We start from the raw sequence: 19,762 nt of genomic DNA, 5'->3' as shown, positions 1-19,762 counted from the left end.
TATATGGATCTCCGAGTTTGATTTCTACGCCGCTGAATAGGGATCCATAAGATAATCAATCATTTATTTCATATAATGCAAAATGTGAACCTTGAATGTATGAGAACAGTAGTTGTTTTACCAGGGGGTTGTGTTTAACCGCTCGTGCTAATATTGATACCCGAGTAAGGGGAACATTTCAAAATCGAATCTAGAGCGTTGTGAGGGTTTCAAGGCACGTGTGTTAAACAAACTGCTTTACCACCACACCAACGCAAGGAAAATACTACTCGTAACTGTAAACCATCATACGAAATCAATCCAAAGTGAACGTCATTAAATATTTATCATTTAAATTTATCATTTAAAAGTCAATTCTACCAGCCAACATAAGAAAACAACCGCAAAATTTAAATTAAATTACTTTGCAACACATGTGGATAGAATCCAACTTTCTTATCCGTTTTTGAATAATTAAGAGAGCTTTTACGACCTATTGTGGTGAAAATAATCTTTAAACCGAGCCCAAACTACTGTTTCATTAGCAAGTAGCAATTTTTAAGCTCTTTTTCCATTGAGGAACGCCAAAGTATAATGGCGGAAGTGGAAAAATGCTGGACCACCAAGTACCAGAAGATGCTAGAACGGGCCCGCAATCCCTTCCAGCGTCAGAACCGGATGCTGGGCACCGAGTGCGAGTCGGAATCTGACGACGAAGGAGAGGATGGAAACACAGCTGGTGCGCTCCAAGAGGCAGAGGACTGCATAGTGCAGGGGCGCACAATGAACCTCGTCACATTCAAAAAAGTAAGTCAGAATCTGTCGACGAAGTGGAAGATGGCTACACAGCTGGTGCGCTATATGAGGCTGAGGACTGCATAGTGCAGGGGCGCACAATGAACCTCGTCACATTCAAAAAAGTAAGTCAGAATCTGTCGACGAAGTGGAAGATGGCTACACAGCTGGTGCGCTACATGAGGCTGAGGACTGCATAGTGCAGGCGCGGACCATGAACCTCGTCACATTCAAGAAGGTAAGTCAGAATCTGACGACGAAGTGGAAGATGGCAACACAGCTGGTGCGCTACATGAGGCTGAGGACTGCATAGTGCAGGGGCGGACCATGAATCTCGTCACATTCAAGAAGGTAAGTCAGAAACTGACGACGAAGGGGAAGATGGCAACACAGCTGGTGCGCTACATGAGGCTGTGAACTGCATAGTGCAGGGGCGGTCCATGAACCTCGTCACATTCAAGAAGGTAAGTCAGAAACTGACGAAGAAGGGGAAGATGGCAACACAGCTGGTGCGCTACATGAGGCTGAGGACTGCATAGTGCAGGGGCGGACCATGAACCTCGTCACATTCAAAAAAGTAAGTCAGAATCTGTCGGCGAAGTGGAAGATGGCAACACAGCTGGTGCGCTACATGACGCTGAGGACTGCATAGTGCAGGGGCGGTCCATGAACCTCGTCACATTCAAGAAGGTAAGTCAGAAACTGACGACGAAGGGGAAGATGGCAACACAGCTGGTGCGCTACATGACGCTGAGGACTGCATAGTGCAGGGGCGGTCTATGAACCTCGTCACATTCAAGAAGGTAAGTCAGAAAGTGACGACGAAGGGGAAGATGGCAACACAGCTGGTGCGCTACATGAGGCTGAGGACTGCATAGTGCAGGGGCGGTCCATGAACCTCGTCACATTCAAGAAGGTAAGTCAGAAAGTGACGACGAGGGGGAAGATGGCAACACAGCTGGTGCGCTACATGACGCTGAGGACTGCATAGTGCAGGGGCGGTCTATGAACCTCGTCACATTCAAGAAGGTAAGTCAGAAACTGACGAAGAAGGGGAAGATGGCAACACAGCTGGTGCGCTACATGAGGCTGAGGACTGCATAGTGCAGGGGCGGACCATGAAACTCGTCACATTCAAAAAAGTAAGTCAGAATCTGTCGACGAAGTGGAAGATGGCAACACAGCTGGTGCGCTACATGAGGCTGAGGACTGCATAGTGCAGGGGCGGACCATGAACCTCGTCACATTCAAGAAGGTAAGTCAGAATCTGACGACGAAGAGAAAAATGTGGGAACTCAGCTGGTGCGCTACATGACGCTGAGGACTGCATAGTGCAGGGGCGGTCCATGAACCTCGTCACATTCAAGAAGGTAAGTCAGAATCTGATGACGAAGGGGAAAATGTGGGAACTCAGCTGGTGCGCTACATGGGACTGAGGACAAATAAACACACCCAAAAAAATCGATAGTTAGTACATAATCGAACTATTTTTTTAACTAATATAAATGAAAATACAGGTCTGTTAACTAAAGCTGGCGCGTTCACAGTACTCACACTTATGCAATTTCACTATACAGCATGTTTAAAAATAAACCTCCAAATACAACACAGCGCCGCGCGTCGATCACACGTGACTGACTGACACTAACATTTACAATAACATCATGCTGTATTTATAAACAGTAGCAAAATAAAAACAATAACTGTCTCCTTCACGCTCATAAGATAGACCGCGCGCGAGAGAGACGGGCAGACTTTTCATGTTGCGTATGCAGTGCGACGTCACGCCGCGCGCTTATTCACAGACACTACACAAGCGCAATGTGTAAATGTGTTGATCGCGCCAGCTTTAGTTAACAGACCTGTAATAATAAAAACAGTTTACTATTAAATATTTTTAACAAAATACATAATGGATATATACAGAGGATTACTATAACTAGCTTAAATCTAAAATAGGCCCTTGAGGCATTGTACCTAGGATGCTGGTGGCATTTCCTCGTTGTATCGCAATACTGATAAGTTGTGCGAGGAAGCCGCCAGCTCTTCGGCCACCTCACCAATTACGTCAACCAGACGTTTCGCTTGTGCGCGCTGGGACCCCATTATTCAAATTGTTAACAAATTTGAAAAAAGTGTTTACATACATACATTTCTTATGGGACCGTCTGCAATTATCGGGGGTTCTTATATTAGCGAGAATCCTGACGTATTTTTCAATAATAATCAGACATAGAACTTATTGTGGCAAAAACGAGTGCTTGAGAAAATGAAACATCGACAAATATGTTATAGATAAGTCAGTCATAGATTAATAATTTCAAGAATGCAAATCAATTATAAATCGGACCATAATTTCTTTAATACATATATTAAGTATTTAAAAATAAAAACGTTAAATGTAGAATACTGTGCCAAAAAATAAGAAACTACCAATTGGCTGTATCAAAGAAGATATCGAACGTGCTGTGTATTTTGCGGTAGCTATCTTTTTATACAATGTTTAAAATATATTTTCTGCCCTCCGGGCGGACTTTGCTCCCGCTGCGCTAAACGAAGTTGCCGCTTTCCGCCTCCGTCTAGCAGAACAATAGTATGCGCACCACGGCAGGAAACGTAGGACATTCCATCCCGCGTGTTTGTCACCCACGCCTTCGGCTCGGGTAACAATTTTACACGCGGCACGCAATTTCCTACTTTTCCTCCCTTGGGACACAAATAACTAATAACGCTAAGGTAACATCGATAATAGAAATGTCGATATTTGATTTTGTCAATCACTTTATTTTGCCACAATAACTTCTATGTATGGTAATAATCATTCAAAACGGATACGGTCTTCACTGTAGAAAAGATACACTGATTGAGTAGGATGTTATATCTTTTGACGTAATGACTCTTTGTTGCCATAATACAATAGAATAAAAACAGTAGATTGTTAAACAGTGTGTGGAAAGTGAACCATATCACCCGAGATATTTTCGAGGGTGAGATGGTTACTTTTACCCGAGTTAAACACTCTACTTTTCATTTCGACTATGAGGAAAGTCAAACACAAACAAGAAATGTAGGTTATGAGTTATGACTGAAATTGGCGCCATTTACATTTTGATCGGAAAAAATCTAAAACCATAGACAATCCGATCTTAAATTGGGATGTGTCTGAAACGGCCTTCATGAATACGCGCCTTAAAAAAGTGAAACTGAATGAATGAATGAATGAATGTAATGTAATGATAATATTTTAAACATTCATATTGATTTATTAACAAATATTTATGTTTATTTCATACATTTAAATATAAAATACAAGTAGTGTAATTTTTTGATAATGCAATTGACATTTAATTTCGATAATACTTTGTAGGAAAATGCGGAAGCTAATTTGAGAGCTTTCAACTGAATAATATGGCTTATATGGCTGTTAGCCGTTGCTCGAATTACAAATTTTAAAAAAATACTTTCCACCCTAGGGTGGGAAATGCAATTTTCCACCCGGCTATTAGCCTATGAAAGGTGAACTTTCCGATTAGGAGAGATTAATAGTACATTGTGCAACTAGGGGGTAAGTGAAATTTTGGATACGAGAGAATTTAAGACCCGAGTTTGCAATATTCTTACCCTCGGAGTTACACACAATGTTTTTCATCACACTTGCGAAGAAAAAACTAAATTTTAAGCGAAATAATTCTTAAATACGGTGACATATCAAACATTCGTCCGCCATTTTATAATTTCTTGACATATAATTTCTTTGACGACCGGTCTGGCCTAGTGGGTAGTGACCCTGCCTATGAAGCCGATGGTCCCGGGTTCAAATCCTGGTAAGGGCATTTATTCGTGTGATGAGCATGGATATTTGTTCCTGAGTCATGGGTGTTTTCTATGTATTTAAGTATTTGTAAATATTTATATATTATATATATCGTTGTCTAAGTGCCCTCAACACAAGCCTTATTGAGCTTACTGTGGGACTTAGTCAATTTGTGTAATAATGTCCTATAATATTTATTTATTTATTTATTTATTATTTGACAGGTGAGGCACAGACCTATTCGGCATTCAGCCACAATTGAAAATTATGTAAAAATATTTTAAACGGCTGTTAAATTAATAAAAATTAAATAAGTTTAAACATAAACAAAAATGTTAAATTATAAACGTCAGTATTTTAAAAGTAAAACTCATTTATGCTACTCTGTTTGTTTGAATAAGTGACATAATTAAATAAAAAATCTATAACTCCCTAGGGAGTTGTAGCTTTTTTTCACAATACATAACTCCCGCGGGAATAAAATAAGCCTTTGTCCTTCAGCACACCTGCATGAAATAAGATCTCTTTCGAGCAAGTGTGATGAAATAGTACATTACGATACAAGTGCGAAAAATAGGAAATTCGAAACGAATGGCGATAAATTAAAACACGACCGAAGGGAGTGTTTTAAATCGACACGAGTTGCGAATTACCTATTCGCACATGTATCGTACAACGTTTTACAGTACATATGGCCCTTTAAATGTTCGACACAGTAACGTAATATGCTACTTCTCGCACTAGTGCTATAAAGTAGCCCCATATGTACTGTAAAATAAATAATGTGATCATATTTCAGATCGCGACGTCGCTCATGGACGCGCACTTCGACCCGTCCAAGCAGCCGCCGGGCGCCGTCGACGTCGAGAAGGCGTACTGGCGCGCCGTGCTGCTTGGCACCGAGCACATCGGTATACATTTAGATTTATAGTACCTGGGCGACCGAGCTTTGCTCGGTTATAACTATTTATTGTAATATGGTGGTGTATAGGTGGTAATCTTAACTATTTTTTTTACTAAATTAAACTTGTCTAAAACAATAAAAATTAAAAAAAAATATATAAATTTGAACATATAAAGAAAAAAGTTAGTCACCGGGCGAGATTCGAACCCGTAACACTCGTTTAGCAGTCCGCGTCGTAACCCGCTGAACCAGACGGACAGTGGCCGGCAACACGAAATTAGCGACCATATTCTGCGTCGAAAGAAAAACGCATGAAAACTCGAAAACACGCGTTTTCCCAAACATAAGACTCATCTAGATAGATTGTATACCCCCAAAAACCCCCATATACCAAATTTCAGCAAAATTGTTAGAGCCGTTTCCGAGATCCCGGAAATATATATACAAGAATTGCTCGTTTAAAGGTATAAGATATAGATTTATTTATTTATGCAACATACGATTACAAATTACATTCATGTCAATTTATCGACTTCATATTTTTCAGTGACCTCTATTATTATAATATAATAAGGGTGACAGTTGGTAACTACAGTTACCAAAAGCAATTAATTGATCTATATTGTTTTAAAAGTTGTTAATCAAAAGTTATATCGTTTTAGGAGTACAATATATGTTTAATTATTTGCTCGTGTTACAGGAAACACCCGGTAGATGCTCGAGACATTACACCGAACTCTATTCGAATCCAATTGCTATTGACTCAATGGCCTTAGTACATACGCCAAAGCTAGCAACTTGGTTCGAACTAGATGTACCACCCTCTGTAGAGGAATTTCATAAGGCTGTAAAGCAGCTGAAACGCGGAAAGAGTCCAGGCAGTGACGGTACTCAAGCCGACATCATAAAGCTCGAGTGTGTGGGTCCGATTCTGCATAGTCTGTTGCGGAAATGCTGGGAGGAGGGAAAATTCCCACAGGATATGCGCGATGCTAATATCGTCACGCTGTACAAAGGGAGGGGAGACCGCGGTGATTGCAACAATTACCGAGGCATTTCCCTCCTTAGTATCGCGGGCAAGTTATTCGGTCGGGTAGTACTATCAAGACTACAGCAACTTGCCGATCGCGTATATCCCGAAAGTCAGTGTGGATTCCGTGCCCAGCGTTCCACAACGGATATGATCTTTACACTTCGGCAAATCCAAGAAAAATGTAGAGAACAGAAAACACCTTTGGTTGTCGCATTCGTTGACCTAAATAAGGCCTTCGACACAGTTAGCCGAGAAGGGCTTTATTCTGTACTGGAACACATCGGATGCCCACCAAATCTCTTGAATCTTGTGAAGTCCTTTCACGAAGGTATGCAAGGTGCAGTGGTGTTCGACGGTACCGTGTCTGACCCGTTCCCTATGCGTCGAGGCGTTCGGCAAGGCTGCGTACTGGCCCCTACCCTGTTTGGTATATTCTTCTCGTTGCTGCTAAAAACTGCTTTCGGTGACGACCAACAGGGTATCCATCTGCATACAAGGGCCGATGGGAAACTTTACAACGTTTCCCTTCTAAAGCGAAAACGAGACAATTTATTCGTTGACAACTTGCTCTTTGCTGACGACGCAGCCTTCATCGCCACATCACAGTTTGAGCTTCAAACTATTATGGACAAATTTTCTCGGGCCTGTGCTCTGTTCTCTATGTCCATCAATCCCCGGAAAACTGTTGTATTGGCTCAAGGGTGTGCGGAAATACCGACGATCGTGTTGGATGGCGCCCCGCTGGAGTCAGTCGACAAGTTTTGTTACCTCGGGTCGACGGTGACTAGTAATCTCTCACCGGATGCGGAAATCGACGTTCGAATCGGAAAAGCCGCGACGATGTTTGGGAAGTTGAGTACAAGAGTATGGCAAAATAAACATCTAACCAGGAAAACCAAGATGATCGTTTATCAAACGTGCATCCTGAGCATACTCTTGTATGGGGCTGAGACTTGGACATCGTACGCCAAGCACGAGCGTCGTCTCAACGCTTTCCACATGCGCTGCATCCGGAACATATTAGATATAAATTGGAAGGACAAGGTTACGAACGAGAGGGTTCTTGAGATTGCTCAGCTACCCAGCCTCTTTGCGCTGCTAAAGCAGAGACGCTTACGTTGGCTGGGGCATGTGCATCGAATGCAACCTTCTCGTTTGCCGCGGCGTGTTTTACTTGGCGCCATAGCTGATGCCAAGAGAAGCGTCGGTCGGCCTATGTTACGGCATAAGGACTGCGCCAAGCGAGACATGCACGCCTTCAACATCCCTGTTCATAAATGGGAGGAGCTTGCCGAGGACAGAGATAAGTGGCGCAAACTGGTGTTCGACGGACGTAAAATCCACGATGAGGCTTGGTTTAAGACACTTGCTAGTAAGCGAGCCAAGCGTCATCAGCCCGACACCTGTTCGCCACGGACACACTACACCTGCCTGGCTTGTGGTCGTGTTTGCCGCTCCCGTATTGGCCTACACAGCCATGAAAAGCGCAGCCGCCCTACCTGACACTGTTTGAATAGTCTGTAATAGACTCAAAGGCCAATGAATGAATATGCCTGTCACGTTCTAACAAGTATGTAAGTGCGAAAGTGATGCATGACATGAAAAGTGATAAAAATGCGACCATGATACCGCCGGTGTAAGGGTTAGCCTTGCCTATGATTGTCTGATCTGGCATAATTTGTTTCTGATAATTCCAATGATAATCTATAGATAGAATAAGGAACACAAAAAAATACTTCCATATTTATTTCTATACCTACGAAGAAATCTGTTATTTTGATTCATTGTTGCATTCCATTCATAATTGTTGAACATTAGCTTCTCTCTTTCTCTTTCTGTGAGCGGGAACTCGTCAGCACGTGTGCATTTCTCGCTTGCCCAGATGCGACTAAAGGAAACTTTGACAAAGGACAAAATCTATGGTTATTATAAAGTACTAATGTAGGCTCGGATCAACTATCACTGATTGGACCATTAATTGTCATTAAACATATAACAACGTCGTACCCCACACTAGCGTCTCCCGAGCGTCGGCGTCTAGTCAACTCTATAACTGTCACTGAAATTTTTTTAGCTTCTATGACTTTATTATTGTATGTATCGTAATATACCTTTCTATGGACTTCGTTGCCTGATAATCTTCTTCTTCCTAGCGTTTGTCCGGGCTTATGCGCACTTAGACTGAAGCGTTAAATCAATCCTTTGAAGTAGTTTGTGTTGAAAAAAGGGTAACAGGGACTCTATTAATCAGCAATTGCGCTGTAAATAGATAACACGTGATCCACTAATCAGACAATCTTCAGCTCTTAGGGTGACTGTTACCTTTAGTAATGCTGATATAAGTAAGTAAGTAAACATTATTTATTGCGCCAACAATAACTAACAATAACTTTAGTGCAATGTTTCCAATTATTCAGCTGACAGCTGATTAATTTGCCCCCAAAATAGAGTTACCTACACTTGCAGCGCCTCTAACACTCTTATTCAGCTAGTTTACATAGTTAAGGGTTCTATTGTGGACAATAATACAGCGAAATCAGTTTAAAAACAACGGTTTTTCAAGTGAAACCGAAATACAAAGGTTTTGCGCCAAGTACATGATAACGGTTTGGAACTTTAACCGGTTTCCGAGCCGTGCTTCTAAATGCCTTTCATTAATTATATAGCAGTCACATAAACTAATATTTTTGCAAAATATGTATACGCTAATTGACTTATTGCACCGAAACAGGAATTTAAACGAATCATAACTCAAAGTAGTCACCGACAGGAAATCCATAATCACAATCCCACAGAAATGGCTAAATAAACAGCACCATTAAACTGGAAACTAAGCCAAGTCTGAAACTTTACAATGACTATTTGTTTCGAATTCGAAATGAACAATTAAAGAAATTCTTGGGGAAATAAATACAATTCGTGGAGCGAGCCGGTGAACAGACTTTATAACGGTAACTAAAGACGACGTCCATTAAACTTCTGAACCCCTTGTTTTTAAATTCAAGTTTACCAAGGGATGAAAGGTACATAGGTGACGACGAGGTATTTTTATTAGAATTAAAGTGAGAGCACCAAAATTTCAGTCCAGTCAGAATGGGTGCTTTTCAAGCGAGTTAAATACTCAACTTTCGTCTTTCGTTCTCTCGAATACGAGGAAAATATAGTAGTTACATAACACAAACACACACAAATAGGACTGCGTACAAACGTTCATAACATTTTTGAGGGTATTTTCAGTTAACATTATAAGTAAAAGGATCATTAATTATGCAATTGTAAGTTACATATCAGAATACAAACTACACAACAAATTAATTGCAAAAAATAAAAATAATTTTTTCCTTCCAATTTTTTTTTTACTTTTCGCGGAGGTACACCTCCAAAAAAAATATGCATGAGTAGCCACTAATTCCCACTACATACACATATAAAAATATTTGCACAAATGTTCGTGCTTCATGTCAAAAAAAAACGATTCTCCAATAAGTAGTCACTGGCATTATATGTACAGATAGAAGGACATCAACGATGACGTGTCAGCTTTGATAACATCTGACACATAATATTATCTGCATTTGTTTTTTGCATTTTGTAGTGGAAAATGGAAAACATTAAGTGCAAGTCTTGTAAAAAACAGTAGCATCAACTTCTGCGACTACATGCACAACAATTGGCGATGCTGGCTCTTCGTCTGCAACCTACTGCTTTATGTTTATATACTAAAAGTCGACACTTACCACACAATAAATCATTTATGCAAATTAACATATTACTGCATTTGCTATATAAATCAGCCTCTTGCTATGTTTCTATGCATTTTTGTTTCCCACGTGCATAGCTTGACCGTGCGCTGCATTGGGGTTCCGGCTTAATACTGGGATTTCTTTTAGTTCTAGTGAACAAAGCGGACAGCCGAGCCGTACTTACACGTACTAAAGTATTTATGTTGGTAATTTGTTTCAGTAAACGATGTGCCCGTAAAAGATGGAGAGAAAGGATGCGAAAGAGCAGCTTTATTGTTCAATTGCCTAACTGAAAATGCTTCTAAGGTAAACACACCTTTAGATTTAAAATGAGTGCAAAAAGTTTTCATTCGAGATACCTGACATTTTTTTTGTAATATATATTGATCTAAATCTAAGCTCATTCATGTTCTTACTATTGGACTTCTTAGTCAGGTTATAAGTTCTGTCACAAAGATTTTTACCTTATTAGACATAAATGGGTTGAAAGCTTATTTAATGCTGAATTAGGTACTTACAATATAATTTAACGTAATCTGCTGTGCCAGTTTTGTATAATTCTATGTAATATTCAGAAAAAAATATATAAAAAAACATGCAAAATATACGCGGCCTGTTCAAGGTGATTCTGATCCCCATTTATCTATATTTATTTTCCATATGGTTGTGTCTTACATAAAACTAAAGCTGGGTCTATCTTTAGATATATAATTCATGTGTATTGGACTGCCAAAATTGCAACTGTACATGTTCAAAGGTTAACTGGAAGAAACCCCTTAAAGGGATAAGTTTGCCTTTGTACTGCCTATATACTGTGCCATATTTATGTTTTGTTTTGCAAGTACAATAAGGAGTTTATACATACATACATACTCACAATGAGCTGCAAAATGACATGGAGAAATTGGTATGAATGAATTCATTGATAAAGTCGCCATGCACTTTTACGGCTGATGGTACTTACATATTCTACCAAGCCTACTTGTTGGATGGCAGTGAAAAATAAGCGTGTTGCTGAAAAATAGTACCCTCAGTTTGAAGTATTCGTGTCTTACCAAAATTCTAAAGTAAACAAGTAAGTAGTAAATAAAGTCACGATTATTACGTTTTGATCAGTATAAGACAAGCTTTCAAATCATAGTTACTTAACTTTTTTTTATTAAAAGCTTTGTATTACATTTTTTCAGTCAACACCTTTATGACAGAACTTATGACCTGACTAAGTAGGTAAGTAGTTATAATATAACTAAGTTGATAATATTAAGAGGGGACTAACGCAAAATTGTAGTTGTAATATTGAATTTTTATACGTTTTAACACATACATTATATTATTTTATTTTCAGATGGGATTCAATATATAAATGTTTAAGTTTCGAAAGCTCCACATTGTTAATGCGTCGGTAAGGATCATAATTTTAATAAATATGATGAATGGATTTATATTTGTTTATTTTTATCAATCTAAGAATTCCCAAAAACCATTTTTTCTGTTTTCACAAAATTAAAATTTCGCGCCCACATTTTTAAATCCTGTTTCTACTGACAAAATTTATTTGTCACACATGTTCATCCGCCGTTTAATTAAAAAAAAAAATAGTTTATTAATTCCGACACCCAAGGAACCCGTGATCGGCCCATTATTTTATCAGACCTGTCCATTAAGTAGGTAGGATAATCACACAACATGCAATAAGTATTGTAACTGGTAACCCCACTTACCTATGCACCTAATAAACGTCAATTGTAACATTCTAACACAAAAAATGTAGGAGCAACTTTAAATAGAAATGCCCATTTGGCAACTTCATGTTTATGAACGTCTGTGGAACCTAAAATAAAAGAACACATGAAAAGTAACTTGGTAACTTGCTAGCCTAACAGTTTAATAATTTCTTGTTGGAGTACTTCAGCCACTACACTAATAGCTTCAAGAAACGCTGGCAACAATGGTACTCGTACTTTTATTAACAGTTGTATCGTTTTCAGAGCTTGTGTTCCTGCCATCGCGACTAGGCTCCCTAGTCCTATATCACTCGGGTTTCAAGTACCACCGCCAATACATCAGGGCCGGCAAGACCCGCTGGCATTGCGTCCGACGCAAGAAAGCCTGCCTTGGGTCCGTGACCACCATCGAGAATAGGGTGTGGAGTAGGCAGATCTATCATAACCATCCGCCAGAAGCATTTCATGAACTTATGACGTATTTTAAGGAAAGAATTAAGAAAGAAAATAATCAAATTTAAACTACACAAGACGTAACCACGACTACAGTGTTTTTGATTGTATAAAGTATTACGTTAAATAAAAATATAATATGACAAAAGCCATTATACATTTGTGGAGATCTTTGGCGTTTAGGAAGCCTCGACCTCCACACTTCCGTGGGATGTACAATCTCATAACAGATGAGCGTGGGTGTAGCATACGGTATGTGGTGAGCTGTAGTCGGACCCTCCGATCCAGGGCGTCCAGCTCGGTCTGAGTCCACCTTAGTATGCCAAAGGAGTATGTGAGTAGGGGCATTACCCAGGCGTTGAAGGCGCGCACTTTGTTGCCTCCTGACAAAAGACTTTTAAGGACTTTTGTGAGTCGACTGAAAAAGCGCTCCTTCACCGACTGTCTAATACCCTCGTCCTCAATACCCAAAGTCAGTCATGGCAGTAGCATCCTATAATTAATAAATTAAAAATAGCAGGAATTTATAGTATTCCATGTTATATGTATACCGTATATTTTATTGTAATATACATATTATGATATTTCTATAAAAGCATAGTACCTGTTAAGAGGAAAGAATATAACTATGCTAAATTAAATTATTCAAATATTCCTATACATTTTAATTTCGGTTTGGCTCCAAAAACCGTTATTTTTAAACCGGTTTTTATGAGACCAGTTCTTGTCATATTAACCGGTTTATATCAATATGTCGGTGGATATTTACGTTGCATACCACCAGGCCAACCGGCCGTTGCGTCAGTCCTCGAATAAACCGGTTTTTTAGGTTAAAATAAAGTTCTTAAAACGTTCTCGTTCTTATGAAAGTTCTGAGGAAAACCGAAATAAACTGGTAAAGACGTGTTCAGATATTTTAGAGTACCCGGCTGCTCCGATATATCTGATAGCGACTGTACTTACAACTATCTACATAAAACAATCAGCACTATTTTAAATTCAGTACCCCTAGTGTAACTTTGATCGACATCATAACGTGACGAACGCGTTTGCGTTAAGTCTCATTTTGTATAGGATTTTGAGTTTCCAAAACGTCCCGCTTGGCGCGCTCTTTCGAAATCCAATACAAAATGAGACTAAACGCAAACGCGTACGTCACGTTTGGAAATCGAATTTATTTACACTAGGGGTACAGAATTCTTACCTCCATACTTTTTCGAATGAGTAATTGTGTGTAACTGTGTAACAGCAATTAGCTATTCTCTTTTCAAATTGCGAATCCCGTGTGCATCTGCGTAACCAATCGGTCACAGTCTAGCAGCGCCATTATCTGCGGTCATGTTGCGTGAAGCCGAAATTTCGTTACTACGTCTCTTTCGCTCGAATATGCAAGTGCGATAGAGAGTGTCGTCAAGCTCACCATACTTATTAACCTATCGAATGAGCTAATGGTTTTACGGATACTGGAAAGCGATATGTAAATGTACTACATACCTATACGAGGCCTGGATGTTAGTGAGATGACGATATGAGTTGTGCTGGTGTCCGACTTTATTACCTACATATAACATGAGTATCACATGATTATCCACCTGGTTTCTTGAGCTTAATAGTCGCCTCCAAACCTCCCCTTATAGCGACCCCTTTCCTCACACAAAGTTTACCTTAAGTTCATATTAGCCTCACTGGATCACTGTTCACTCTGAGTACTGATAACGTTGGTCACAATATACTAGAGACACATAATTATTCTAATAACACCATAAGAACGTTCTTGACTTGATCTAAAAGCAAATATCACTGCCGCGTCGATCTGTTCGCACACAACCTCCTTTTTCCTACTGTCGTTCTCATCTACCCTCTCACCTTCCCTCAAAAAATCCCAATAACCTCGAAGCGGTTACTTAAGTTAAACGTGACTACTAGCGCCATCTACTCCATGACGTTGGCAAATATTAGCGGGTTCGCAATACGTTGGCGACACTCCCGCCCAGAAAGAAAATGCTACTCTTAATTGAAATTAGATGTCTATAGGCAAACATATAAATAAATCAACAACTAGATAATAAGAACACTTGTGAATAACAATGTGTTTTCTCGAACCGCATGGTTCACCCTTTGCGTCGTGAATCGGCACGGCCTGAGACTTTGTGCAATTTCTGATGACGTTACAGAAATGTGCTGAGACACTGCGTTTCTGAGATCGATCCAATCGTGCATCTGGTCTGAGTTGAGTTGTGATTGTGAGTGATCTGTCTTGAGCTGATAAAGAACAGGATTCTGAGTCTGGTCTGAGCATTCATCAATGTTTGTGCTGAGCCAAATAATAACAGGATCCTAAGACTGATCTGAATACTGATCAATTTCCGTGCTAAACTGATTGAAAGCAGGATTCTGAAACTGGTGTGAGCGTCCATCGATGTCTGAGCTAAGCTGAGTGGGATCACGGCTGCGACCTGTCATATTTGGTCCATTACTGGTCTCTCCGTCAACCCATGACCAATGTTATTTCTTACACTCCAGCGCGTACGGTTCTTGATTGCTCCGAGCAGTCTCTAGTTGCAATTTAGGTCACGAGAAGAGACCGCGTCATGCGGCCCATGTGTCAGAGAGTGGCAATGCGATCTGATATCAAATATCGGTATTATTAAACAGTGAGAGCTCCGTTCGCGATAGGTTTATCCCATCTGTAACTACCATCTGTGATTCGCTCTGTCACTTTGTCACTTTGCTCTTTTGACATCGTTATTAACATAATAACCTATTTCACCACTTCAAGTGTCACAACTATTACTACAGCAGACGTAAACAACTGTAACTGTTTTGAACACTGCGACGACCGCGAGAACGAAAAGAACATACGTTTTTTATATGCAATGATAGTTACCACACAGACAAATGCGGCCATCTTATCCGAACGGGTGTATGTAACCTAAATTCCCACTACTTCTCTTTACTGAATATTACTCGCAGTAATCTACTATGTTAAGTATTCGCTTTAAATCTATTCGCTTATCCATTAAGGCCACTGTTGACATGTCCATCTCTGGGTGCACCCACTTCATGTCCGGCAGCCCTCCCCAGCCAAGGGAGAATCACGCTATTTTTATATAATCACAAATCAGAATGTAAAATAGAATCTATTTACAACTCGACCACACTCCTTTTTTTTATGCTAATTGGACATTCAACAGACTTGTCAAATCAGGCTCCCACTTCGAACCGTCAAATCCAAAACAAGTGATGTGATATTCAAGGCACCTTTTCTTACCGTTCATTTCGATTTATCAAGCAGATATTGAGTCAAAATGAACTCTGTTTTTTTTGTTTGCAAAGTGGTTTTTATTCTTCTTATCATTCTCTGGTGCGTTTATATCGCGCCTGGTGTGAAATAATCTAGTTTAAATATGTTGGGACAGTCAAGTTGTCAGCAACAGTTTTAAAAGTATTATATCGCGTCCGTGATTTTATTCACGTCGATTTACGCATAAACATTTTTGCCACACTTTATTCTGTCTAAATTGAGCTACACTGATACCGCCTTTGGGAGGTGGATGGCTCGGTATTAATTCAACGCATTCAAAATGCTTTTCTTTTCTGTTTCTTGCCGTTCTCACATCACACCATTTTTAAACCGTTATAACCTATTAAATATGTCTGCCAGACCTACCTTACACTTTGCATCATTGCTTTTTGGAGTCATTCGCGATTAACAGCCGTCTTATCTATTTGAAAAACTTAAGATTTCGAAGGGTCATATACGTGGTGTCCTCAGGCTTAACGGCACGCAACACAGTAAGTCCGCTTTTCGTGGCAGCTTTCGATATGTTTACTCTTTGATTACATCCCCGTGCACATGCATCAGTCCTGCTAAGGATGGTAGAAACAGCAATACATATACTGTACATCCGAGGCACCGATCCATCTTCCTCATTCCGATCAGATCTTAAATTAAGCAAAATATCGCCAGCCTTCCGCACCACAGTGTTTTAACTGCTGTGTCCATCAAATTGACCCAATCTGTTTCTTTTATTCACGAATAATCACTTCACAACTTTAACAACCATGCGAGACATATAGATGGGTACTCAGTAGCAAATTCTCAACGTGTGCCAATTAATAAAGAATACAGTGGGTGCGGCGTATACTCTTTAAGGCTTTGCGCTTTATTGACTTCGCATTCGCAAAGGCTTTTGATTTCTTTAACTGGAGTTAAATGTTCAGAGTTATGAGAAATGGGATACCGTAACACGTAATCCTTTTATAGTTGAACGAGGAGTGCAACTGTTCACTGAGATCTGTGAATAGACAATGAGTATAGGAAGGTTGTGAGGGTGATGTCCAAGTTGGTGGCCAACTAATCAATAAACTCAGTTTTGCAGATGACATGACTATATTAGGTTAAGTGTCCGTGGAAAATGAATTTCGGTTCTGCTACAAAAGATTGGGTATGCCAGTAATGAGTCCATTTTCAGGATGCAGATCCATACCTTATGATCAATAGAAATGAGACGAAGATGATGCATGTCGATCTTCCTTGTAAAATTAAGAGAATCAATGAATTGCACGATCTTGAGGCAAGTTGTTGGTTTACTTGGTATTTTAAATAAGTGATGATGGCATCTGCGACTAAAAGGTGATCAGAAGAGCTCATGTGGCCAAAGCTGCGGTGAAACGACTCGCCAGGATATGCATATGGAATAACATAAAACAAGGATCAGACTAATGCGGGCGCCTTGGTTTCTCGATCATATTCTTTACATGTCCGAAACCTAGACCATTGAAACTGAAACCCATCATAGGACAGATGCATTTGAGATATGATGCTGGCGAAGAAAGCTTGAACGTTACTACGGTGCAACTGCTTCAACTCTTGACAAACTCGACATCACCGAGGTTATCCACTGTTAGTACCCATAGCGTTCTTAGTTTCTTCGGCTATCGAGGCCGAACCAAGAAAGGAAGAGCCAAGGAAGCGTAGGGATGGACGTATGGTCACACGTCGTTGGGCGAACAGAATAACATTAAAGATAAATCCACATTACAGGCTAGCATACACCGCCCAAGAAAGAGCGGCTTCGAGTGCACTGGTGAAGAACCACACAGGACAGGTGTCCACAGTGACTTATGACGATACGGCAACGAATAAGACTTTGATAAATCTGTCTTGTGACTATTGCTACTGTAGGAGTCGTACATAAAACAATTAAGGCTCCTCTTCCCGCAAAATACCGTAAAACTAAGTTATTCAGAACCATATTTTATATTAAACATTGATACTTTCTGAGCAGCAAAAAACATATAACAATCTACAAGATATGACCAACGATATATTTTTCTGGAAATCTATTTTAATTTACACAACTATATTTCTTTCAGTTAGATCGGTATTATTTCTGCAAAAATATGGAACTTTACAATCATTCTCACAAGACACTATAAAATGATTTGGTTTTCTTGCTTTTTGCAATTTCATAAAACTATGCCTCAATTTCTAAAAACAATAAGCCTAAATTCCGCCTAGATTCCTACCATTACCCCCCTCTGCGGAGGCAGTGCGAGGCAAGTCGTATTGCTAGACGGACCTGTGCTGCATTGCACGCGCGAGCAAGCGATATTCTATTTCGAACGCATAGCTCTGCGCGCTCGATCTTTTGCAGTGGGTGGTGCGGTGAGGGGTATAAAGCTCCGCCCACACGCGCGAGGTCATTGGCGTCGAGTGCAGCCTTAACACTACGATATTTCACGGCAATATTAAAATGAATCAAGAAAGATATCGAACTTCCTTATATGACATCTGATTCTAATTGTGATTATGATTCTTGGGATCATAGTGTAGCTCCAGTCTGCATTTCAATCCGATTAAATCTGATAAACAAGCTAACAAGCTGAGGTGTCCCGATCAATTATTATCAATAATTATTTGGCTTATGATTAATCTCTTCCTTTTAAAGGTTTAATGGTCTGAGCTTTTGCATACTAAAATAATTAATAATAAAGTCCTTTTTATTGTTTCTAAAGATGATATTATACAAAATAGATGATATTATATCTGAATTACTTCTGTCATTACATTTATTAAAATAACACAATACTTGAGAAATTCTGATCTTATTCAGAAATGTATCCACCATGGTCTTCTACCGCCTTTGTAATTATTACTATGAGTATGAAGGTTGAAGGTACTTAATATGTACATCTACGACGAGTAGACTCGATTGAGTTGGCGACATCAATTAACATCTACTGCTCGATTCCACTTTCATTTAACAAAATTAAAATAGTTTTGCATGGCTAGTGACTATTCTTTAAATTATCTACCACTCCCTTACCTGTTTTTGTTGGAATAAAATACATAATAAAGAAACCACTAGCCCATTCAATTAGTATGCAATTCATTTGAAGTCTTCTCAATAATAATATATTTTAATATTTTTAACCCTAGGTTTGGGTCATCGCATGTACATGACATAGATACATACACAATTCAGAAGTTAAGTTAATATTTATCTAATTAGTTTATATCAAATCGCTAATCTGTGACTGTCCACACTATGAATCAATGGTTGAATAATAATAGGAAGTCCTTATACCTATAGGGTATGGCTTAGGTGCAAACATATATATTATAATAGCCTGGTGGCTTATAGTAAACAGTTTTGCGTTTGCAATTTACTGTTATACAAGTTGATATTTATTGATTCTCTGATGACAATCTCTAGATTGGAATGTTAATTGGGATTGAATCAAGATACTGTGCTGAGTTACATGAACAGAAAAAGTAAGTGAATATTATTTAAACATAATATTTATATTCGGCAGTTCTTTATTCGTTTACAATCCTTTTAACCGTTTATTTTTTAGGACAGCAATATCATGCATGCCAACTGTTAAATCTAGCGAGAGCCCCATATTGGCAGTTTGCTGGTGCCATTGGAGTGGCTGCGCGATTCTGATTGGGTCTCAATGATGGTCCTGGTCCTTTGAGTTTGGGTAGCCATGTACATATTATGACATCAAATTGTAATCTGATTTCAAGTGCCTCCTGCATTTTCATTAAGGCACGTTACAGGTTACTACATCTAAATGATACCTATAACTTCTAAGAAACCAACCCGTACCAATACCTTACAACTGTAACAACAAACAACAATGAGGCAAGACATTCCTTAACATCTCTTATGTTATGAGTGGTTCTAGTCCTTCAAACGAAGTGAAAGGGTTGATTTCGAATTTTGAATTACACGCAATGCGAATGCTTCTGATTTTAGCTTAGTGAAGATATGGATGCGCAAAACATACGATTATAATAGCCTA

General features: G+C 39.4%; 1 protein-coding gene across 3 annotated transcripts; it reads left to right on the top strand.

The window, feature by feature from the left end:
• The first annotated feature begins 138 nt into the window (after positions 1 to 138).
• LOC133534113 (protein Jumonji-like) lies at positions 139 to 13,825 on the top strand. Of its 3 annotated transcripts, XM_061873202.1 has the most exons (5): positions 139 to 786; positions 5,388 to 5,499; positions 10,489 to 10,574; positions 11,614 to 11,670; positions 12,257 to 13,825. In XM_061873202.1, exons 1-4 carry the CDS (start codon positions 574 to 576, stop codon positions 11,629 to 11,631), a joined length of 429 nt encoding a protein of 142 aa, XP_061729186.1. In that variant the 5' UTR covers positions 139 to 573; the 3' UTR covers positions 11,632 to 11,670; positions 12,257 to 13,825. The 3 variants fall into 3 exon arrangements, with proteins under 3 accessions (XP_061729186.1, XP_061729185.1, XP_061729184.1); XM_061873201.1 differs by lacking the exon at positions 12,257 to 13,825 and having other exon boundaries at positions 11,614 to 11,706; XM_061873200.1 differs by lacking the exon at positions 12,257 to 13,825 and having other exon boundaries at positions 10,489 to 11,706.
• Positions 13,826 to 19,762: the final 5,937 nt, after the last annotated feature.

This window comes from Cydia pomonella, unplaced genomic scaffold (assembly GCF_033807575.1).
Source record: "Cydia pomonella isolate Wapato2018A unplaced genomic scaffold, ilCydPomo1 PGA_scaffold_57, whole genome shotgun sequence".
In the NCBI taxonomy this organism is placed as follows: Eukaryota; Metazoa; Arthropoda; class Insecta; order Lepidoptera; family Tortricidae; genus Cydia; species Cydia pomonella.
The sequence above is the reverse complement of the archived record's forward strand: the minus strand, read 5'-3'. Positions and strand labels throughout refer to the sequence as shown.

Bases quoted from the DNA above. Each gene is read 5' to 3' on its own strand.
- LOC133534113 (XM_061873200.1), top strand. From the start codon at position 574: ATGGCGGAAGTGGAAAAATGCTGGACCACCAAGTACCAGAAGATGCTA. The intron at 787-5,387 runs GTAAGTCAGAAT...ATCATATTTCAG, and splicing joins ACCTCGTCACATTCAAAAAA to ATCGCGACGTCGCTCATGGA. The intron at 5,500-10,488 runs GTATACATTTAG...AATTTGTTTCAG, and splicing joins GCTTGGCACCGAGCACATCG to TAAACGATGTGCCCGTAAAA.